A 25176-nucleotide genomic window follows, 5' to 3' on the forward strand; every position below is an offset into this window, starting at 1 on the left:
CTCGGTGGTCTGGGCGAATCTCGGGACTTTACAGCAACAACTTTTCGTAACTTGAGCAATTTTCGTATGTAGAGCTGTAAAATGTTTTGTATTTGCTTTTGTATCTCGAGTTTTTTGTAAGTTGAGCCTTTCGTATGTCGAGGTACCACTGTATATATATATATATATATATATATATATATATATATATATATATATTATATATATATATATATATATATATATATATATATATGTGTGTGTGTGTGTGTGTGTGTGTGTGTGTGTGTGTGTGTAATGAATTTTATTGCATATGTATTATATAAAAATCCAAAAAGGAAATACTAACAGTTAATTTTGTCAAAGAAATTGTAATCAGAACATATGGAGATTTATTAGTTTGCCAGATGAATTTCTCATGTTTTCTTCAGTGCACAACTAGCTGTATTGTAGAAAATGGTTAGTTTTCACTTGATTAGGAAGAGACATATCTTAAAATGTGCGAGAATTTGTCGCTCAAAGCCACTCACAGGCTGATATGGAGTGAACAAATTTGAAAAAAAAGCAAACAATTTTTTTGGCAATAATACTTCAGAACATGTTTATTTTAATATTAACTAGTATAAATTCATCAATATCTGGAAATAAAAAATTCCTCAAAAATTGCCAATCACCGCACCCCTAATGTAGCATCATTTATGGTAAATTTCATGCAGTCCAAACCAATGGGTGAAAAGAAAAAAGGCACTGTTATAACATCAAATTTAAACTAGAATCATACTTTTTTCCCTCTAAAATCACTTTAAAATATCTTTCAATAACTGTATGATGAAACATACTAAAATTGTTTATTTTTTCTCCACAAAATATTCTTGTAGTAAAATAGGTGTGTGACTTGTACACCAGTAAATACAGTAATAGAAAGGCTTGTCAGGTATGGTTTATATACTTGAATGGTTTGTTATTGGTGGTATAGAATAGTTTTAAGAGCTAAGCTTTTGAACACGTTACTGTTATATATCAAGATCCGTGCCATTATCTTTTGTGTTTAAGAGACCACTGCCTTTGCATTTTAATGAAGTTAGCACTAAATATTGTGTTTAATCCCTGAAATTATCAACAGGCACACCGCTTTGTCTTGGCCATCAGTTCTCCAGTCTTTGAAAGAATGTTTTATGGTCCCTTGGCAGAAGGTGAAGAATTGAAACTTCCTGAAGATCCACCAGAAGCTTTCAAGTGGCTACTGCATTATATATATTATGGTCACACTAATCTGAATTCTGTAAGGCTTGCTGTGAAAGTCTACCATCTAGCAAGAAAGTATCAAATGGATGCCTTGGTTACGCTTTGCTCTCAAGTAAGCTTTATGTTGTCAGAGCATGTACTTTAGTTTCATTCTTGAAAATGTGACTAACTATTAGTTTTAATACAGTTCATGTGGACTTCTTAAAATGTATATAATTTGATAAAGCATGCCAAGCTTGGACAGAGAAACATATAAATAGATGATGTTTTTCTAAGAGTGAGTGATTGATTTTCATATTCTTAGCAATGGATTGCCAACAACACACTACAGTCAGTTTCCATATGAAATAAAAATTATTGCTTTTCAGTACTTTAACTTTGTTTATATAGTGGTAAAACGTCTTATTTAAAAAAATGTTATTTGTAATGTGACCAGAGGTCCTTCTTGAAGAAGAGCTGACAATGCAAGTCTTTCTGGGTACTAGTAACGTATGTATTCCTTTCACTAGGTCAAAATCTTATTCTTTATATCATCGCTTTTCAATTAAGCATTTGTTCCTACACAAGATACAAACCCTTGGTTCTTTACATTAGGAATTGCTTACAGCGAAGCTGGAACAAGGTGGCTAGGCGGTAATTACCGTCCATTGGGGGGGCAAGGGAGACCTGCACTCCATCATGGGTATGGCCTTGGCAGCGGAGATTCAGTCACTTTTAGAGAAGGGAGCGATAGAACCTGCTCCCCCTTCGCCGGGGTTTTACAGCTGGATTTTTGTGACCGCCAAGGAGGCCGATTATAGACTTGTTGAGTCTCAATCAACTGGTGGTTTCTACAAAATTCCACATGGAAACTTCCCAATCTGTGCTGAGGTCGGTTCAGAGAGACGGCTGGATGATTTCGGTGGACTTCAAGGACGCCTATTTCCAGATTTCTGTACATCAGGAATCTGGAAGTTCCTTTGATTCTCGGGTCCATCCGGAACTTTCCAGTTCAAAGTCCTCTACTTAGGGCTGACCACTGCACCTCAGGTGTTTATGAGGATAATATCTCCGATATCTGCGATAATGCATCGTCGGGGATTCAGAATGAGGAGGTGTCTCAATGATTGACTCATTCAGGCTTCGTCAAGAGAGGAAGCATTAAGAGCAAGGAAGTTCCTGTTACAACTGTGTCAAAGGTTAGGAATAAGAATCAACCCAGAGAAGAGTTCCCTTTCACCATCACAAGTAAAGTCATATCTAGGTATGATGATTGAAACTCGTCGTTTGAGGGCTTTTCCAACACAAGAGCGAGTGCTTTCTATCCTCAGTCAAATAGAAAGCTTCAGGTCACAGAGGGCTCAACCAGTGAGCGAATGGAGAAGTTTGATGGGGAAGATGTCCTCTCTCTCCCTTATTGTTCCAGGATCTTGTCTCCGGATGCGCTCTCTGCAGGCATGTCTCAGGAATATTTGGGACTTTTGGGAAGAGAGCGCAGTGATAATCTGGGACGATTCCTGCCTAGAGGATCTTCGGTGGTGGTCAGAAGAATCTCATCTGACCGCCGGAGTAAGTCTGGCCCTCCTGATTCCGGACATTCATCTATATACAGATGCCTCGGATCAAGGTTGGGGCGCAACCTTAGGGGAAACTCAGGCCAAAGGCCTTTGGAAGGATCTGGATCGGGAGGAATCTATAAATTACCGCGAGTTGAGAGCAGTAGAGAAAGCACTAACACGGTTTTCAGAGTTGGTCGGGGGAAAAGCGATAGTGCTTTTCTCAGACAACTTGGCAGCATTGGCTTACCTGAGGAAACAAGGGGGAACAAGGTCGGCAAAGCTAAATATGATCGCACAGAGAATACTTTGGTGGTGCGAATCGCACAGGGTTTCTCTCCTTCCCCAGTTCAAAGCGGGAAAACTAAACATATTGGCGGATGCATTGAGTCAGTCAAGAGAAGTACTAGGGGGTGAGTGGACGTTAGTACAAGAGGAAGTCCAGCTCTTGCTAAAGAGATGGCCGGCTTCAGTAGACCTTTTCGCCACAAGACTGAATTTTCGACTTCCAACCTACTTCTCCCTGGTAGCGGATTCCATGTCGTGCAGAACAGATGCGATGCTCCACTCGTGGGACAACCTACAGGTGTACGCTTTTCCCCCCTTTGAATTAATACATCAGGTATTAGGGAAACTAAGAAGCAGTACGGGGACTCAAATGACTGTTATAGCTCCGTTTTGGTCCCAGAGACTGTGGTTCCTGGATCTCCTAGAAATGTTAGAGGAACCTCCTGTGATCCTCCCAAAAAGGAGAGATCTACTCAGACAACCACATTTTCATTATTATCATCAGAACCTGCGCCTGCTCAACCTAGCTGCGTGGAGACTATCCAGCGAGCGGCGCGCAGTACGGGGCTCTCTAAGGAAGTGGCTTGCCAGCTTTCCCTATGTCTAAGAAAGTCTACTAGAAAACTCTTATCAAGTTAGGTGGGCAATGTACAGGAGCTGGTGTAGGAAGGAAGGACATAGTATCTCTTGTCCTACCATTGCGAAGATTGTGGATTTCCTCCTGTTTTTCAGGAAACACAAGAAGTTGTCATACTGGACTATAACGGGATATAGGTCTATGCTGAGTAGTACGTTCTGGTTTCATCTCCCAGAGTTGTCTAACAGCAGGGTATTGCACGATCTCCTAAGGTCGTTCAAAATTGAATGCCCTATGATACCGCTCAGTGCCCCTTTATGGGATTTAGCGGCAGTTTTAAATCTGCTGAGGTCTTCGAGTTACGAGCCCTTAGAAGAGTTGTCCCTGACGGAACTGACCAAGAAAGTCTTGTTCTTGGTTTTGTTTGCTACAGTGAAGAGAGTGGGAGAGATACAAGCAGTATCTAGGACAGTATCGTTTTCAGGTAGGGATATCTATCTCTCGTATGTACCGGAATTTGTTGCCAAATCGGAATCGGAAACCAATCCCCTGCCGAGAGAGAGTATTTAAAGTCTCCTCTTTGGAGGATTTTGTTGGAAACGACAGACTCGAGATGCGCATTTGTCGGGTCCGTGCACTAAAGACATATTTGACACGCACAGAAAAGCTCTTGCCTCATCCATGGACGTTATTTATGTCACCTAGGAATCCCTCTAGAGCCATTTCGAAGAATGAGGTCAGTTTTTTCCTACGGAAAGTTATTACTCAGGCTTCAGGTAACGTTCCTGCCGATCCCGGCAGCAGCGATTCTCGCCCAAGAGCTCATTCCATTAGCTACCTCTTCGGCTTTCCTAAGGAACTATTCAGTGTCATCGATTTTGGAAGCAGCAACCTGGAAATCGGCTTGTCTTCACGTCTTTCTACCTCAAGGACATTCAGTTCACTTCAATGGACGGTTACTCGCTGGGACCTTTCGTAGCCGCTAAAGGGATTTTGACGAAGGAAAAATCTATTTCTTGGCAAGGGTCCGTGTCGCTTTGTGAAATATCCCTTTAGTTCACATTTCTAAGGTAAATAATGCTAACATTACCAGAGAAAAAGTCAGGATACTCTGACATCCCCCTCGGGGGATGTCAGAGTATCCTGACTTGCTCACCCTAAATAAAAAGAGGGTGTCGGTATGGTACTGGGGCGAGTGAGACCACTACCTCGGACCTCTTGTCATTTAGCATTCTCCCTCCCCAAAATCCCCCTCCTCGGGAGAGCTGGTACGCAGCCAGCGCCAGCAACTACTACTACACACCCACCCACGCCGACAACAGCGCCTCTCGTGGGCATCCTTGACGTTAGAGGACCAATCTTGGGCGCAAGGGTGGGATATAAACATGGGGGAATTTCACTGGGTGACACGGATCCTTGTCCAGAAATAGATTTTTCCTTTGTCAAAATTCCTTTTCTGGGCTCAGTCCGTGTCGCTTTGTGAAATAGTACCAGAGAATTAGCACAAGATTGAGAAAGAAACAATGGAAGGTCTTAAGAAAACACAAAAGTAAAACAAAATAATTATAATCCAGTTTTTCAACAGTTACAAAGTGATCATACTTAAACTAAACCAGTATAACATAATGTGAGTTAGTCTTAAAGTACGTAGTAGAGCTTAAAATTACTCTTAGACTAACTTATGATAACTTAAAACTAGAATTTATCAAATATTAGTATATACAAGTGAGTCTCCCTAGCATAAAAATAAGGGAGAACATCACAAAATAGCCACAATTGGCAATGCTATTTACATGTGTGAGTGACCCTAGCAAAAAAATAAGGGACACCTCACGATATGTAGCCTTTCTAGGCAGCTAAGGCTCAAAACAGGATTGAGCCTGACGGTAGGGTTAAAGGAAAATATTAGTGAGGCGGTAGAAAGGAGATCTGGATTTTTTACTACAACTACTAGACAGTGTCAGGGGAAACTATGTTTCCCGCTGCCACTGCCGGAAATTTAAGAGATTCCAAGGATTTTAAGTAGTGACTCTTGAAAACTGTCGGCGATTTCCAGCCAGTGTACTTTTTTAAATCATCGAAATTCATGTGCTGGAAGTAATTAATAGAGGTGGCTACTGCCCTGATGTCATGGGCTCTGGGGAATGAATCAGGATTAGCTTGTTTAATTAAATATAGGATTTGTTGTCTGATCCCTTTTAAGGAAATAGTGCCACCTTTTTCCTTTATAAAAAGGGGACCTGATGACCTAGGTGATGTCCTGGACAGATAGGCTCGTAAGGTCGTCACCGGACATAGAGAAGGGTCTTGAGGAAGAGGGAGGACCTTCCAAGGGGCCCATCTTATCAAGGGATCCTGGTTTTTAGCCAAAAAACTACGATCTGGAGATAAAAGAACTTCTCCTGATGGGAGAAATTCGACATGTCCAGAGTCTCTGGAAAGGGCCGACAGTTCGGATATCCTGGCTCCTGAGGCCAGACTTAGTAAGAATAATGTTTTCCTTAATATCATCATATAATTGCATGAATCGTTGTCAGTATCTGAAGCCAGTTTGAGAACGTCATTCAAGAACCATGAAATTGAACTAGGTCTTTCTGAATGTCTGAGCCTAGCACAAGCTTTAGGAATAGACGAAAAGTAAGAGTCTGTTAAGTCTATCTTAAAGCCAAACTGGAAGATTTTCTTTAAAGCTGACTTATTGGTTGTAATAGTATTAGCTGCTAGACCTTTTTCAAACAGAGATCTGAAAAAGGATATAGCTAAATTAACTGTCATGGTTCAAGAATCCGTTTCCTTCAGGAAATTTGCCAGTTTTTTAACTGCTGTGTCATATTGGCGCAATGTTGATTCCCTTTTATCCGATTCTAAGAAAAGGATATTTTGGGGATCGATATTTACATCTCTCTTAGCCGCGAACTTCATGAAGTCCATAAAGTTAGGGTTTTGAGAGTTCCTGAGGAAGCGAACACAGTCCTCATTTGTACTGACTGAGAGAGTGGGGTCTGGAATCCTTTGAGGCTGGAGACCCAATTCCAGAAGAAGAGGGTACCAATTGCTCTTGGGCCAATCCGGTGCTATTAGAGCCACTTGTCCCTTGAATGACCTGAGTTTGTTCAGGACTTTCAATAGAAGATTCACTGGAGGAAAGATGTATATCTTCCTCCATTGATTCCAGAGGGTCCAGGTTGGGGGCCACATAGCAAGGGAGCTTGTGGTTGGATTGTGATGCGAAAAGATCCACCTGGAGGCCTGGGACCTTTTGGCATACCCACTGGAATGAGCGCCTGTCCAGGGACCACTCCGATTCTAGAGGAACTGAGCGAGACAGAGTGTCTGCTATCACGTTCCTTACTCCCGCCAGATGAGTGGAGGAAAGATGCCATTTGTACTTGGTTGTTAGAGAGAAGATGGCTATCATGACTTGGTTCACATGTCTTGATTTGGATCCTCCTCTGTTGATGCAGTGTACTACTACTGCGCTGTCCAATACCAGCTTGACATGGGAATTCTTGGCTGGAAGAAGCCTTTTTAGAGTGAGGAATACTGCCATGGCTTCCAGTACATTTATGTGAAGCCGGCGGAACTGAGGCGACCAAGTCCCTTGAACTTTTTTGAATTGGGAGTATCCTCCCCACCCGCTCAGAGAGGCGTCCATGTGGATAACCAACGCCGGAGGAGGGAATTGGAGAGGAACTGATTTGGACAGATTTTTGGTCTCCGCCCAGGGGCGGAGACGCTTGCGAAGAATCGGCGGGATGCCTGACAACTTGTCTCGAGATTTGACATTTGCTCTTGAGCGCCAAACTCGATTTATGTCCTTCAACTTTGCTTTCAGCAGAACATCTGTGACTGATGCAAACTGGAGGGAACCTAGGATCCTTTCCTGGTTTCTCCTTGATGTTTGTTTGCATTTGAGGAATTGCCTTATTGACTTGGCTATTTCTTTCTTTTTGACCAACGGAATTGACAGAGTGTGGGAGTTCAGGTCCCCCTGAATGCCGAGCCACTGAAAACGAGATTCCGGCGTCAGCCTGGGTTTGATCTTGTTTATTTGGAACCCCAGATGTTCCAGAAACTGTATTACTTTGTTTGTGGCTTTGAGGCATTCCTCGACGGTTGTTGCCCAAATGAGCCAATCGTCCAGGTACGCTACTACCATTATCCCCTGTGATCTCAGTTGTTGGACTACTGATTCCGCTATTTTCGTGAACACCCTGGGGGCTACGTTCAGCCCGAAGGGCATCACTTTGAAAGAGAATGCCTGGTTTCCCAACCTGAAGCCTAGATATGGGCGGAAGTGTCTCGCGACTGGGATATGATAGTATGCGTCTGTAAGATCGATAGAGGTGGTGACGGCCCCACGGGGAAGTAAGGTCCGCACCTGCGAGATAGTCAGCATTTTGAACTTGTCGCAACGAATGAATAAGTTTAGACGGGACAAGTCTAAAATTATTCTTCTTTTTGTTGAGCCTTTCTTTGGCACGCTGAACAAGCGACCTTGAAACTTTAAATGTTTGACTCTTGATACTACTCCTTTCTGAAGGAGCTCTTGTGCATACTCTGTCAATTCCTTTGTTGGTATTTGAAGGAATGTTTTGGATGGAGGGGGACCTTTGATCCAACTCCATCCCAGCCCTTTGGACACAATGCTTTGTGCCCAATTGCTGAATCCCCATCTGTGTCGATAGAGGAACCAGCCTCCCTCCCACCTGAGGGTTCTCACTGATTTTGGGCAGGACGTGCTCCGCGTCCTCCACGGAAGTGTTTTCCCCTGCTGGGTGTCCTTCCACCACCACTCTGGCGAAATGCACCCCTAGCTCTACTTCCCCTTCCAAACCTGTTGAAGGCTTGGAATGCCTGTCCTTCAAAAACAGGGTTAAAGGCTGGGGATACAGCATAGGAAGTCGAGGGCTGGTTTGAGACGTCAGCAGGAGAATGGGCTGGTTCTGGTTCTTCGAAGAGGACGGTTGAAGCATTTGGGAAACGGGGACCGCCTGAACCATCTGCTGTTGCTGCGGAGCCTGGAAAGGTGTAAACTTCCTGGGCTTCTTCTGCTTTTTCACATTTGAGGGGGTACCTTCTGGCTTCCTCTTGCCAGAAAGTCCCCAGCGGACATTAAGGCTCTGATTCAGCCTGGTCGCTTCATGTTGAACCTCATTCACCACGGATTCGGGGAAGAGGTCAGCTCCCCAAATGGATGACGCGAGCAATTTGCTCGGCTTGTGCCTAATTGTGGCTTCCTGCAGGACGTGCTTCCTGCAGTTACGCCTAGCAACCACAAAGTCGTACAGGTCAAACTTTACGGTTTGTGTTTGAGCTTTTGCCAAGAGTTTGAACAGAGGCTCCGTCCCATAAGTGATGGCGGCAACCTCTGTCATAACCAAGGCATTCAGGGTCTTCCCTAACCTGGTCCTAGTGTCAAACTCCGCTTGGATCAGGTTATCCGGCAACCTCGGTAGTCTCTCCCCGAACTGTTCGATAGCACAATCCGGTTTGAGCTTCCCGATAGTGAAGGAAGCCGGTAGATCAGCCCAGAGATCCTCAGAACCTGGAAAGAGTAGGTATGTAGGATCCGACTCTCTCAGCTGAGGCATAGGCTCGTCTTTCATGGCGGCCTGTATAGTTGCCCCCGCCAACTTTGTGGTAAAGGGGAGCGGTGTCTCCTCCTCTGACACAAAGATGGTGAATGGGCTCTTGAAAGCCTGAAGCTTGGTGTTTGTACAATCCCAATCTTCGAGGCATCTAACCCATTCCCTCTGGGCTTGATCCCGACTGTAATACATGACAGTTGCCTTTGGGATCCTGTCTTCCCTCCTCAATGCCGTCTCCGTCGATCGAGCGTAGCCCATGAAAGGTGGTTGGAGATTGGCGGGGTGGAACTCAAAGTCCTCAGTTCTTCGAGTTCCACAATCGGGAATAGAAATCATCCCATCCTTGAAGGGGGCAAAGGCTGCGACCCTCCAAGGATTGCTCATGGTGAAGGGAGGGAGAGTATTATAGTCCGGCATGTTACTCCGGCACCTGCCTGAGGAAGAACTGCTGGGGGATTTTCCCTAAGGCCCGCCAGCAGGTTTTCCTGGTTAGTCAGTCGCTCCGATATGTTTTGGATTGACTAACCCGACTCCTCAAACGAGGTGGAGATGCGCGCTAGCATCTGTTCTAGCCTGTTGTTCATCATAGAACCGACTAGATTGCCCACCTGTTGCATCACCCCTGCGGTGAATGCCTCGGTATCGAAGGGACTAGGTCCCTGACCAATGCGGGAGTCTTAGGACGCGCTCCGGTGGACGTCGGAGGCTCTGGCTCAGAGGGAGCACGAGCCTTCTCCTTAGAGGACTTGCCTCTAGGCCCTTTCGAGTAAGAAGTCAAAGAAGACTTCGATTTCTCTGCTCCGGGATGGTGAGCTGGAGTCTTATGAGATGACGAGGACGAGGTCTTCTTAGAAGACGTCCTCTCCAGGGTCTTCTGCTCCCGCTTCCCTTTCACTTTAGGGATAGCTGAAGCTGATGACGTCCTAGCCGGCATGTCCGACTCAGAAAAGCCTTGAAAGGAAGAAGAAGAAGGAATAGGGGACCAAGATCCAGAAACACCCAAGGGAAGCCCTTGAGTGCCTAACAAACCTACCTCAACCAGTAAATCACTCTCTCCTACCGTCATCAGCTCTACTCCAGGGTTGCAACGTCCTCGGCGATCTCCGGGGCCCCTTGTTCCGCCAATGCCTGCGCCACCTGTTGTTGAATAGCAGCGATGCACGGAGCTGCCGCTGCTGGGTCGACGTAACCGGTCGACTTGCCGCCTGGGAAGAGGCGGACAGCCATACTCTTGTCCAGGATGTATAGCTACCCCTTGGAGACGTTCTTCCCAAAGCCTCCTACCCAGGCCTTCAAGGTAGCCGACGCGGCGTCCTTCACGGCGGCAGCCTGAAATAAAGGGTCATTGTAATCCTTACAACGAAGCCCCGAGGATAGAAGATTAATACTTAAGACTAAGTCATACTTATACACTTATCTTGACATATGCTTTTATAGCAGTATATACCAAGAACAGATACAAGTGTATTACACTGGTATATACTTACTCCGGCAGTAAACTGATCCACCAGATCATAACAGATGGAGCAGGCCTCGTGATGCCAAACAATCAAATCGTCATGGCGGACAGCACAGGGAGTGTGGGTCCGGCAGACCTCATGACCGCATGGGTCCTGCAGGATGGCGTTGCACCCCGCCTCTTGACAGTTGGTAGCCTGTAAGTGAACAGATACATAAGTATCGGCAGTTACTAACAGGGCTAACCTGTTAAGAGATATGAAGCTCCGCTGTATGCCGGAGTGAAAATTTATTCTGGGCATAATCCTCTCCTATACTCAGTGAGAGAAAGTCCGTAGGACGTGGTAAACTGGTCCGAAAAACTCCGGTACATCGGAGCGAAGATTTCCGCCGAACCAGTTACCTGCTCATAAACCGAGAGTACACCGAGGTGAGGGTACAATCACAGCGGAGATACACGAGAAGATTACCCAAGTACATAAACTTAAATTAAAACAAAATAAGATAAAATAAATAATAAAGAAGGCAAGCGAAGCGTAACTCCGCCGTAAAAAACTTTCGCTAGCAGACAGAGAACCCGGATGGTGAGCGGGTGCTCCGCCGGACTAGTGGAAGTGGCAACAGAACTATGAATCATAAAATGTGAATACAGAGGGATGCATGTCAAGGCTACTCTCTGCTGCCCACAAGGAGCTGGCGGAGCCAGCGAGTCTGCCGAATAACGGATGGGGAGGATAGAGGAGGTAGCCATAGAGAGAACCGAGGAGGACCCAGTGCGAGCTGGCGGGGTGGCCAACCCAACCCGAACGCACGGGGTACCCCCCCGAAACTCATGGAGAGAACGGTAAAAGACCCAGACTCAGGACCCCCCCTTTGTCCGTAACTCCCGTATCTTCCCTGAGAAGGGAAGAGGAGGGGAGGGGTGCTCGGATGATTGCCATAGCGACCGTGAGCGAGCGAGGACTACCTCCCCCCCACGATGGGGAGGAAGGAAGATGGGGGACTGAGCTGGTGGACTGAGGTGATCAGCTGGCCCACTGCGAACGTGGTTGGACCACGAGGCGAACGGGACAGACAAAACATAGCCTAGGCTAATGCAAACCGTCTCAAATATGCAACCCATAAGAAATACATCGTAATGAAAAGAAAAAGAAGGAAATCACGTGTAAGAGAAAGAGAGGGGGCGTCCAGGAGAAGTTAGGCTAGCCTACCTGGAAGGTAGACAGACCAACAACTCGGGAGCTGGCCTCTGCCAATACGTAAAACGGAGGGCGACGGCCAGGATGGCTGGACTAAAGAAAAGTGGGAAATATATATAATGTATACATATATAACCCAACTGCCTAACAGATCTAGACAAAGGGACATGCATGCATGAACACTAAGCTAAGACATGGAGGCATAGGATTTCCGAATAGTACGATGTAAAACATGAAAATTGTAGCACTTCCCGCACCACACTAAAATAATCATAAAATAATCATAGGCACTGCACAGAATAGCCGCCACGGTATGGGAGACCGCGGGAGCTATAAGATAAACACGAGGCGAGCTGGCATGGCCAGCCCGGGACCAGACAAGGAAGGGCCGTTAATGAACCTAAAAAACGGTTTAAACGGATCCTGACTGGTTAAAAATATGTGTAACCTTTCGGCAGTACTTAACTTAGCTGCGGCGATAGCTTGGAACTCCACTGTGGAAAGATAATCCAAAGTTAGGGCACAAAACACAGAGCAGAGAAAAATCATGTGCGTGCGAGAAGTCGCCAACGAAAAGGATGGCCACGAGAGGCGCTGTTGTCGGCGTGGGTGGGTGTGTAGTAGTAGTTGCTGGCGCCGGCTGTGTACCAGCTCTCTCGAGGAGGGGGATTTTGGTGAAGGAGAATTCTAAATGACAATAGGTCCGTGGTAGTGGTCTCACTCGCCCCAGTACCATACCGACACCCTCTTTTTATTTAGGGTGAGCGAGTCAGGATACTCTGACATCCCCCCCTTTTATTTTTCTCTGGTAATGTTAGCATTATTTACCTTAGAAATATGAACTAAAGGGATATTTCACAAAGCGACATGGACTGAGCCCAGAAATACAGTATTTCGGTAAGTTCGCACATCGAGTATTAGTGAATAGAGGGGGGGTTATCGCCTTAGGTCTGTAGCTTAGCGAAAGTTTTTTTTTTCCCACTTTGTTTTTCTTCGTTAACGGTACACATTACAGGCAGTCCCCGGGTTATGACGGGTTCCGTTCTTGAGACCCGTTGTAACCCGAAAATCATTGTAAGCCGAAACATCATCAATAACTCTAAGAAAACCTTACTTTTAATGCTTTGGGTGCATTCAGAACTGTGTAAACTGCATTTCTGGGCTCAGTTCGTGTCGCTGCGCGAAATATCCTTTAATCCATTATTTCTAAGGTAAATGTACTAACACATACCAGAGAATAAATAAAATAAAGAAAAAGTCAGTACAACTGACTCGCTCACCCTCCAAGAGGGTGTCGGTATGAACACTATGGCGAGTGAGACCACTACCACGAACCGCTTGCCAATAGAAATCTCCTACTACAAAACCCCCACTAGAGGGGAGCCGACCCACAGAGTGGGCAGCAACTACTACTACTCCATCCCATGCTGCCGACTGCTGCGCCTCTGGTGGCCATCCTTTTCAGTTAGCGCACAGCGTATACACGTGCCCTTTTTTGCTCTGTGTTTTTGTGCCCTTTTTTCTGGATTTATTCATCATGGAGCGTGCAGCCATCGCAGCAGCTAAGTTAAGTAATCAGTGATTATTGCTATTTGGTTTTTTCCGGCCCTGAGTCAGTATTTGCCGTTTTTTAGGTATAAATGTGAGCTCTAGGTCGGAAGCATGGCAGCATGGTTCTGCCTCGTGGCGGGTTCGTTCTTGGTCTTCCATACCCAGAACCTTCCCTTATTTTATTACGCTCTGTTATTAGTTACCTATTTTATATTAAGGGTGCAGCCTACGGGGTTTATGTCATGCATGCATGTCTTTTCACCTTGCGTAGGCATCTTCCATCCAGACCCTAGCCACAGCTCTTAGTATCGGCCCCGGCTAGCTTTGAGTGGTAGACTTTCTTTCGAGTTAGTCGTACACTCCTGGATTTTTTCTCCTACTGTTTTATTTTCTTTCTTTACGTTTAGTGAATTTGTTTTATTATGTTTTATGTTAGTGTACGGCGTCTGGCTTCACCCAGCCTAGGTTATGTACTATGGGTCTCCACCCTATACTTCCGCTCTTCAGTTCGGTTGCTTCTCTATAGCATCTCTCTGATCAGTCGGTTGTTTATCCTAGGCTGTATTGTTTCATTGTATTTTGTGTTACCGCGTCCGTAGTTCACTACGCGATCACGGAGCAGCCAGACGACTGTCCAGTCGCGTTCCCTCCTCCCCGCTCTTCCATAGGGCCGGGGGGAGGGTTGGTCTGCCCACGCTCGCTCCACATACCCGGGCCTGCCTCCCTCTCTCCCTAGGCGGAGGGAGTAGGGGGGCGGGACAGACCCAGACTGGACTCGACCTCTCCAGCTTCTCGGCACGCTCGGATGACTAAGGAGGGGGGGACTGGCCTTTCCCCCCCTCCGTCGTTACTCCGTCGCTCCGTTGCTACGCGAGTCGTTTGCCCTCTCGCCCTTTCCCACCTTACTGGTGCTCTTTATCTACCGGAGCTCCGGCATCCACGTGGAAAGGTACTAGTTCACCTGGATGGGCGGACTGCGGCATACAGTTGGTCGTTACTAACCACTCCGTCGCGCTGATATCGCGACACGACTCCGCCACGCACCGGACTTAGTCCGGTACGTTCGATATCTATAGGTTTAAGAATTAGTATTTAATTTAAACTATATTAAGTTTATCTTAAGCTACCTTAAACCTTCCCTCCATTGCATGCTCACACCGGATCTCTCCGGGGTTATAGCCTATTCAGGCAATAAGGGAGGGGTTATGCCCGAAATTTTTTCGCGCTCCGGCATGCAACGGAGTTCTTTTAACCTTTAGCCTGTAAGTGATATTTTTTAGGATGCTCATGTATCTTTTCACTTACAGACCACCAACTGTGAGCATCCGGGATGCAACGCCATGCTCCAGGACCCCTGTGGGCATGAAGTCTGCCGGTCCCATGCTCCATGCGCGACTCCGCACGGGAACCTTCAAGTCTGGTTTCACGAGACCTGTACGATTTGCTATGATCTGGTGAGCCAGCGTCTTAGAACGGGGTAAGTATTTCCACTCCGTTAGCCAATCCCTACAAGTTATAGTTCTTAAGTTTAATTTTAATCTCTTATCTTAAACTTAAGCTTGTTTTATATGGGATCTCGCATCCTCTATAATTTTAAGTTAACCTTATACTTAAGTTTTAATTTTAAGTTTAAACTTAAAACTAACAAATACCCTCTCTTCCAGGCCCCCGCTGTTAGAGACACCGCTCTGGCAACCCTGCGGGCTTGGGTCGGCGGTTTTGGGAAGAACGCCGCCAAGGGACAGCCCTACATCCTCGAGAAGAGATTGGCGGTCCTCATCTTCCCCGGCGGCAAGTCAACGGGCTACGTCGACCCAGCAGAGGCGGCCCCGACTATGGCGGCAATTCAGCAGCAGCTCGCCGCTTCGTTGACTGAACCAGGCCAGGACATCTCGTCGGAAGTCGCGACCTGGACTTAAATATTGAACCGATGGTAGGTGTTGACGACCTGTTGGTCGAGGTGAGTACGTTGGACGCCCAAGGGCTTCCCTTGGGCGCCACTGGATCTTCTACTCCTGCAAACTCTCCACCTTCCTTCCAAGGCTTTACAGGAGCTGAGCTCCTTTATGCTTCTCCTGATGCATCTGTTAGACCTAAGGTCAAAGGACAAACGGTAGTTAAATCTTTGAGTAAGACGTCGTCGTCGTCTAAAAAGACTTCGTCGGCGTCTACATCTCGCAAGTCTCCGGCTCCAAACCCCGGAGCAGAGAGGTCTAGAGCTTCTGGGTCCGGCTCCAAATCCTCAAGGAGTAGATCCTCCAAGGAGAGGATCACACCTCCAGCGGAGTCAACCGTTTCTCCCCTTCCTTTGGTTCCTGTTCAGAGCTACCCGTCCACCTCCGCAGCAGCTCCGGCTTTGGATCCCAATGCTGGCCTGTTGCACACATGGGATCTGGTTGGGTCTCTCAGGAACAGTATGGAACAGATGTTCTCCCGGTTGTCTGATAGGATCAGCTCCCAGGACAACATTATAGCCGGACTAAGCCAAGCTCCGCTAGCTACTCCCCCACCTTTCGGCTCGGGTGTAGCTCAGCTGCCACCACATGACTCTCTGCCTCCGTTCACTATGAACAATCCCTGGAGGGTGGCTTCATACGCCCCCTTCCAAGACGGGCTTATTTCTACTCCCGGACTTTGGAAACTCGTCGAAGGATTGAGGACTTCGAGTTCTACCCGGAGGATCTCCAACCGCCGTTCATGCGGCTACGCCAGGCTCACCGCCGCTGCCATGACGCGGGATGACAAGGTCCCTAAAGAAACAGTCCTCTATTCACGTGACCAGGCTCAAAGAGAATGGCTCAGGTGCTTAGAGGACATGGATTGTTCCAATACGAAATACAGCCTTTCAAGAGTCCATTCACGATCTTCACAATGGAAGAAGGAACTCCGCTTCCTTTCCTTACAAAGATTGCTACGGTCACTATCCCAGCGGCCCAAAAAGGGGAGTCGTTACCGCAGCTTAAGGAAGCGGACCCTACATCTCCTTTACTTCCCTCATCCGGAGATTTGTGGGAAGATCTGCCCAACACTTTTTTCTGCGGGCAAAACTCAAACCGGACTGTGCTATGGGAGCAGTTTGGTGAGAAGCTGCCTAGACTTCCAGACAGCCTCATTCAAGCAGAGTTTGAGGCCAAGTCTAGGCTGGCCAGGTCCCTCAACACCATGGCCATGACAGAGGTGGCTACCATTTCTTATGGTTCAGAGCCACTGTTCAAGCTGATCACCAAGTCACTGACTCAAACGGTGCAGTCTGATATGTTCGAGTTCGCCACAGCCAGAACAAATTGTCGGAAGCATGTCCTCCAGGAAGCAACTATTCGGCATGAACCGAATAAGTTGCTTTCATCAAACATCTGGGGAGTAGACCTCTTCCCAGATGCAATGGTAAAGGAGGTCCAGGCAGAAGCTACAAGGCTTAACCTTAACCAAAGCCTTAAGGATCGGTGGGGTCTCACCGCAAAGAGACGCCAAGATCAGGCAGTGAGAGGTAAGCTCAGAAGAAACCCAGACGTTTTCCAGCCTTACCAAAAGAACAGCAACAGTTTGCCCAGCCTGTTTCAGCTGTCCGTTGGTGCAGGCAGCCCAACCCTCTACCTCCAAGGCCCAATCACAGCCTATTTATGTGATTTCCCCCCCAGCCTCACTTCACCTCTTACGCTGTCTCCCAGCCTTCAACCAGTGTTTCGAAAGGCCAGGCCTTTCAACAATATGACCGCTCAGGTAAGGGAGGCAGAGGTAAGCGATCCTTTCGTCAGAGAGGATCGGGAAGGTCCCTTAATAGAGGAAAACACTTCAGGGGAGGCCGCGGAGGCTACCAACATCAATGAGAGCTTTCAGGTAGGAGGGAGGCTGTTTCTTTCTCTTCCGTCACCGGTGGGGATTCAGCAAATGGGCACAAAGCATTGTGTTCAAAAGGCCTGTTGGAGTTGGGTGGCGAATCCGCCCCACCCAGACCTTTCCTTCAACTTCCATCCAAAGAATTGACGGAGTATGCGGAGGACCTCCTTCAGAAAGGAGGCAATACGAGGAGTTCACAGATTAAAATTTCAAGGGCGCTTATTCCAGCGTTCCAAAGAAAGGCTCACAAAAAAGAAGGTAATCTTAGACTTGTCCCGCTTAAACTTGGCCTTCGCTGCGCAAGTTCAAGATGCTCACCATCTCGCGGTGTGGACCTTACTTCCCCGTGGGGCCGTCACCACCTCTATCGATCTTACAGACGCATACTATCATATCCCTATTGCAAAGACACTTTCGCCCGTATCTGGGCTTCAAGATAGGAGATCAGGCATTCTCCTTCAAGGTAGTTCCCTTCGGTCTCAACGTAGCACCCAGGGTGTTCACGAAGTTGGCGGAAGTAGTCGTCCAACAACTAAGATCGCAAGGGATTATGGTAGTAGCGTATCTCGACGATTGGCTAATTTGGGCTCCAACAGTTGAGGAATGTCACAAAGCAACACTGAAAGTAATCCGGTTCCTGGAATAATCTAGGGTTCAAGATAACAGGACCAAATCAAGACCTCACTCTCCGGAGTCAAACTTTCAGTGGCTGGGCATTCATGGAATCTATCCTCCCATACTCTGTCGATTCCATCAGCCAAGAGGAAAGAAATAGCGAAGTCCAGTAAAGCAATTTATAGGACACAAACTTGCTTCGAGGAGAACCCAGGAAAGGATTCTGGGTTCACTCCAATTTGCATCAGTGACAAACATCTTGATGAAAGCCAAACTGAAAGACCTAACCAGAATCTGGCGCTCACAGAGCAAATGTCAGGTCCAGGGACAAATTATCCTCAGTCCCTCAGATTCTACGGAATCGTCTACGCCCTTGGGCAAAAGTCAAGAACTTGTCAATATCAGTACCCCTTCCAGTTTCCTCCTCGGGGATCACCATCCACACAGACGCTATTCATTAGCAAGGGTTGGGGAGGATATTCTCAGTTCAAGAAGGTTCAAGGAACTTGGTCACCCAGTTTCCGCCAGCTTCACATAAACGTTACTGGAAGCAATGGCGGTGTTCTTGACTCTAAAAAGGTTACGTCCGCCAAAGAACTCCCACATAAAGCTAGTCTTAGACAGCGCAGTGGTAGTCCATTGTGTAAACAGGGGAGGCTCCAAATCACGCCATCTAAATCATGTCATGGTAGCCATCTTCTCCCTGGCGGACAAGTTCAGTTGGCACCTCTCCTCCACCCACATAGCTGGAGTGAGAAAACGTCATAGCAGATGCTCTATCCCGATCAGTTTCCTCTGGAATCGGAATGGTCACTGGACAGCAGTTCGTTCCAGTGGATTCTTCAGGTTGACCAGTTCCGTCTGCAAGTGGATCTATTCGCATCCCTCCCCAAGGCGAACCACAAACTCCCATGTTATGTGGCCCCCAACCTGGACCCTCTGGCCTATGCCACGGACGCCTGGCCTGGACTGGAACACCTGGGAGAAGATTTATGTCTTCCCTCCAGTGAATCTTCTCCTGAAGGTTCTGAACAAACTCAGGACGTTCAAGGGTCAAGTGGCTCTAGTAGCCCCAGACTGGCCGAAGAGCAATTGGTACCCTCTCATTCTGGAACTGGGTCTTCGTCCTCTACGAATTCCCAATCCCAGGCTCTCCCAGTCAGTACAAACGAAGACTGTGTTCGCTTCCTCAGGAATTCTCAAAACCCTAACTTTATGGATTTCATGAAGTTTGCAGCTAAAAGAGATGCGAATATTGATCCTCAAAATATTCTCTTCTTGGAATCTGATAAAAGAGATTCAACTTTGAGACAGTATGATGCTGCAGTCAAAAAGTTAGCAACCTTCCTGAGAGAATCAGATATTAGAATCATGACAATCAATTCAGCTATATCCTTTTTCAGATCTTTATTTGAAAAAGGCTTAGCAGCTAGCACTATTACGACAAACAAGTCAGCCTTGAAAAAGATTTTTCAATTTGGTTTCAACATAGACTTGACAGACTCTTACTTCTCGTCTATTCCCAAGGCTTGTGCTAGACTTAGACCTTCGGTAAGGCCTACGTCAGTATCATGGTTTCTTAAATGATGTTCTAAAACTGGCTTCAGAAACAGATAATAACACATGCTCATTTATAATGCTCTTAAGAAAAACTCTATTTTTATTAAGCTTGGCTTCAGGAGCTAGAATTTCAGAACTGTCGGCATTATCCAGAGATCCAAATCATGTTGAATTTCTTCCCACAGGGGAAGTTCTACTTTCCCCGGAACGTAGTTTTATAGCAAAGAATGAGGATCCTTTGATGAGGTGGGAACCATGGAAGGTGGTACCCCTTCCACAAGATATTTCTCTTTGCCCAGTATTGACCTTACGAGCCTTTCTGTCCAGGACCTCTTCATCCTCATCGGGTCCTCTCTTTAAGAGAGAAAAAGGTGGTACTTTATCTATTAAAGGCATCAGGCAACAGATCCTGTACTTTATTAAGCAAGCCAATCCTGACTCCTTCCCTAAAGCACACGATGTCAGGGCAGTAGCCACCTCAATTAACTATTTCCAACATATGAATTTCGATGATTTGAAAAAATATACTGGATGGAAATCGCCGACAGTATTTAAGCGTCATTACTTAAGTCCTTGGAAGCTCTGAATTTTCAGCAGTTGTGGCGGGTAACGTAGTTTCCCCCGACTCTGCTTAATCTTTAGTAGAAGATCCAGTCCTCCTTTCTACCTATCTCACCCAACAGTTCGTTTATACCTGCCATGTTCATCTACGTTTACCTTGAGTCTTAGCTGCTCTTATGATGGTATAGTGGGTGCCCTTATTTTTTTTGCTAGGGTCACTCACAATTGATTGTATATAATGATATCTTTGATGTGATCCCTTATTTTTATGCTAGGTGACACATCGTGGTTTACAATGGTTACGGGTTTTGTATACTAAGTCATATACAGTCCCTTTTTATATTATTATTGAAGTTTGTTCTATTCAGTTTATTGTTATAATTGCTTTGATTGCTTTGTACATAATAACTATACACAGATACTGATTTCAACATATATTCCATGTAAGCCCTGTATATATGTTACATTTAAGTTAAATTTAAGAAATATTATTAGCATTAAGTTAACGTTTAATAATAATTTCTATTTTGTATCATTGTGTATATGTATATCTATTAGCAATTATATTTCTTTATTTTATTTTATCTTTTTATTGAGACCCTTTTTTGTCTATTTTATTTTATTCTTTTACAATCTTGTGCTGTTTCTCTGGTACGATTTCGCCCGCAGCGACACGAACTGAGCCCAGAAAAAAAGGGATTTTGGACGTAAGGAAAAATCTATTTCTGGGCGATTGGTTCGTGTCGCCAGCGAAATCCCGCCCTGCCCGTCCCATCGCTCAAGATTGTCTGCTAACTTCAGGATGGCCACCAGAGGCGCAGCAGTCGGCAGCATGGGATGGGTAGTTAGTAGTTGCTGCCCACTCTGTGGGTCGGCTCCCCTCTAGTGGGGGTTTTGTAGTAGGAGATTTCTATTGATTGGCAAGCGGTTCGTGTAGTGGTCTCACTCGCCATAGTGTTCATACCGACACCCTCTTGGAGGGTGAGCGAGTCAGTGTACTGACCTTTTTCTTTATTTATTATTCTCTGGTATGTGTTAGTACATTTACCTTAGAAATAATGGATTAAAGGATATTTCGCTGGCGACACGAACCAATCGCCCAGAAAATAGATTTTTCCTTACGTCAAAATCCCTTTCTTATTGCATTTTTCACCCAAAAACCTTCAAATATTGATTATTTTGCATTTTCGGTAACATATTTCTTTTGCCAAATCAGCATTGTAGGTGTCGTAACCCTGGAACATGCGTTGTAACCCTGGAACATGCGTCGTAACCCTGGAAATAATTTCTGATGAATATAATTGAAAAGCGCCTTAACCTTGGAACGTCGTAAGCCAAACCCGTCGTAACCCGGGGACTCCCCTATCAAAAAAAGGGATTTTGACAAAGGAAAAATCTATTTCTGGGGGAAGACCTGTGTCGCCCAGTGAAAAGTACCTGTAGCTCACTTTTCTAAGTATAAATAGATCATAAATATACCAGAGAAAAAAGCTAGCATGTAATGCTGAAGTTACTACCCTCAGCTCAAACACCCAAGGGCATCGGTATAAGCACTGGGGCGAGTGGAAGCCACTTCTCACAGGACTTCTGCCAATTAGAGGATTCCTTTCAAAGTCCCTCCCATGGCGAGAGCCGTTACAAAGGCTACCCCTTCTACCTTCCGCTCGCTACTACTACTACCCACACCTGGCATCTACATTCCTGGAATAGACACCCAAGCTTGGATTGGTTAAAGGGTGGGGAAAGAAAGAGGGACGGGTTCACTGGGCGACACAGGTCTTCCCCCAGAAATAGATTTTTCCTTTGTCAAAATCCCTTTTCTGGGTTTGACCTGTGTCTGCCGGTGAAAAAGTATCAGAGAATTGCAATACAAGCTTGAAAGATACCAGACAAAAGTAAAAAGGGACAATGAAACTTGAAGTTCACTAAAGAATAAATTTAATGAGCCATAATAACAACGGACAACTTATCTGACTAATTAAAACTAGGGCTTAAAACTAGTAATAACGAGACAAAATAATGGAATGATATCTAAAGCAATATGAATATACAAAGGAATATGTACAAAACAGGTAAGTGATACACAAAATGGTCCCAAAGTTATATACAAGTCCATCGACGGAATGGTAAACAAACCAGCCCGGCCCGGAGGAGGGAGGGTGGGTAGGGGATACGAGCGAGGCAGGTAGGAAGGAGAGAGAATCAAAGGAGAAAAGGACTGACCGAAGGGCCAAGGAAAAGTTTTTTAAAGGTTCGGTCATTCAGGGGAGACTATGCTCCCTGCAGCCACTGTTGAGAATTTAAGGCCCTCCAGGTTTTTGAGATAGTGGCGTTTAAATACTGCCGGAGATTTCCAACCTGTATATTTCTTCAGGTCCTCGAAATTCATATTGCGAAAATAGTTAATTGAGGTAGCCACTGCTCGGATGTCATGGACGTGCGGAACTGAATACAGGTTGGCTTGTTTAATAAAAAAGAGGATTTGTTGTCTAATACCTTTCAGGGAAATCGTACCACCTTTCTCTCTAATAAAAAGGGAACCTGAAGACTTTTTGGAAGTCCTGGCCAGGTAGGATTTAAGGGTGACGACAGGACACAATGATGTGTCTTATGTAAGAGGAATAATTTTCCACGGAGCCCACCTGTTTTGTAGGCCCTCATTCTTAGCCAAGAATTTCCGATCCGGGGATAGTAGTACTTCACCCAGCGGGAGGAATTCGACATGATCTGGGTTTCTAGAGAGAGCCGAGAGTTCAGATATTCTGGTACCTGAAGCCAGACTCATTAAGAATAAGGTTTCCTGAGAAGGGTAGTATATGAGCATGAATCATTATCAGTGTCTGAGGCTAATTTAAGTACGTACATCATTCAAAAACCAGGAGACTGTATGAGGGCGGTCTAGTGGTCTCAGGCGGGCACATGCTCACAGGATTGAAGAGAAGTATGAATCTGACAAGTCAATACTAAATCGAAGCTGAAAAATCTTCCTTAAGGCAGATTTGATTGTAGTAATGGTACTAGCAGCTAGGCCTTTCTCAAATGGAGTTCTAAAGAACAAAATTGCCAGATTTGTAGTCATGTTTTGGGCATCCGATTCTTTTAGGAAGATGGCCAATTTCTTCACTGCTGAATCATACTGTCTGAGCGTTGACTCTCTTTTATCTGATTTTATGAACAAGATGTTTAGTGGATCAATACTAGCGTCCTTTTGGGCCGCAAACTTCATGAAGTTCATAAAGTTAGGGCACTCAGAATTCTTGAGGAAGCTGACACAGTCCGAGTTTGTACTACTTGAGTCGTTCTGGATGGGGTATCCGTTTGGGCCGGAGATTCAGTTCTAGAGAAGAGGAAACCAGTTGCTCTTCAGCCAGTTGGGTGCCACCTATGCTACCTGTCCTGTGAAAGATCTGAGTTTGTGCAGGACTTTTATCAGAAGATTCACTGGCGGAAACAGGTAAATCTTCTGCCAACCATTCCAGTCTATGGCCATCGCATCTGTGGCGTAAGCTAGAGGGTCCAGGTTGGGAGCCATGTAACATGGTAGTTTGTGATTGAATTCCATGGCGAATAGGTCTACTTGAAGGCCTGGGATTTGATTGCAAATCCAGCGGAATGTCCCTACCCCTATACCCCTATACCCCTTATACCTCTCCCCCTGTCTGCGCTACGGTGCTAGCGGGGAGGATATCAAGGATAGAGTCTCTCTCTTATCATATTGTTGGACCTATCCTCCCTACCGGTCCAGGTCGAAAAATTCGAATTTGGAAGGTTCGGTCGAGGGCCACCGTCCACACCATGATGGCCTTGGAGGTTATTTGGCCTACCTGACCGGTTCCGTAGTGATCTCGGAAGGTTAGGCTAGATCCATACTGGGTATTCTCCTTTCACATTATGTTCCTCTTGCAACTCTTCCATGATGCCTCATTATTACTATTATATATTAATTATATTGCTTGTAGATTAAGTGGTCTGGTATGTATATCTTCCTGACCTAGCCTCCTTTAGTATAACCTTTAGTAGTAGGCCATGACCTCAAGTTTGAGAGTGATCATCGATTGCTCGTTGTACCAATCACGACGGGCCATAGGCCCAGTCGGCCTACTACCCCTGTAGTAGTAGGCTACACAGCCTTCAATAGGTGTCCATCTCTGATCTGGTTGGTGGCCAGGCGATCATGACCGACCACCCCACATACCACCCCCTCCCTTCCCCCACTTCCTAGCTCGGCTCTGCCTGACGCTTATAGCTCGCGGTTCCAGTATTCTTATCGATGAACGACCGCTCGAGCTTTTTCACTTAAGTGGGGAAGAGAGGGGTTGGAGTGGTGGGGTTACTGGTATTATATGTAATCCCTTATGTCTCCGAGTTGATAGCTCCGCCGGCTTTACAGCGGTCCAGTATCACACCAACCAGCGGACACTGCTCCGGATTGTACATTTATACTGCTCTGCCGCTCAGTGCTCTCTCCCTCTAGTTGTCCTCCCCCGGCTACGGAATCGGGCTGGGAGTTACGCTCCCCCCCCTTAGATGCGTTCAGGTTTAGATAGAGGAATTACCTTCCCCTGATCCGCTTGCTTCAGCCCGTTTCCGCCGGCATTACTTATGACAATGAGGGATGAGACTTTGAGTAGGCTAAGCTTTGGGGACTACTCTGTAGATGCCTCCGGACCTTTAAGGTGCCGACGGAGTGTGACTCACCCTCACACCCGCCGCCGAAGTTTTGTACTAAGTTGCCGTGGCTCAGTTTCCGTTCTTGTGTCCTTCCCTACTCTGGTGGGGACGGTGGATGGGTCAGGTATTCGACTACGATAATTCGAAGCCTTCTGATTCAGCCGACCGTAATAGAGATTAGGTCCTTCCTCTTCTCTGGTCCGGCAGATCTCAGACCCCACATACTGGACACACATCTACCTTCCGAGGATGGAATCAGGAGCAGGCAATACACCCAAAAGATTTCATAAGAAATTCTCAACTTACAGATGGTCCGTTGCCAAGCGGTAGGGTGCTCCGCTACCCTCTGCAAGCCCTACGGCCATGTAGTTTGCCGGTCCCACGCAAATTGCACCGTGCAACTGAGCACTACATGGTCTGGCACCCGGACGCGTGCACCGTCTGCTATGAGATGGTGTCTATTCTCACTGACGAGAAAGTAATTATCCTTACTGTGTCATTTGCATGGA

The 25176-nt window shown here is 46.2% G+C and overlaps 1 protein-coding gene across 1 annotated transcript in view; it reads left to right on the forward strand.

The window, feature by feature from the left end:
• Positions 1–1108: 1108 nt before the first annotated feature.
• Positions 1109–25176, forward strand: part of LOC135200340 (uncharacterized) — an 87656-nt gene continuing 63588 nt past the window's right edge. The window contains exon 1 of the mRNA XM_064228916.1: positions 1109–1336. Within this exon, the coding sequence (XP_064084986.1) occupies positions 1148–1336 (189 nt within the window). The 5' untranslated portion in view covers positions 1109–1147. The remainder of the gene's footprint in view (positions 1337–25176) is intronic.

Source organism: Macrobrachium nipponense, chromosome 23 (genome assembly GCF_015104395.2).
Source record: "Macrobrachium nipponense isolate FS-2020 chromosome 23, ASM1510439v2, whole genome shotgun sequence".
In the NCBI taxonomy this organism is placed as follows: domain Eukaryota; kingdom Metazoa; phylum Arthropoda; class Malacostraca; order Decapoda; family Palaemonidae; genus Macrobrachium; species Macrobrachium nipponense.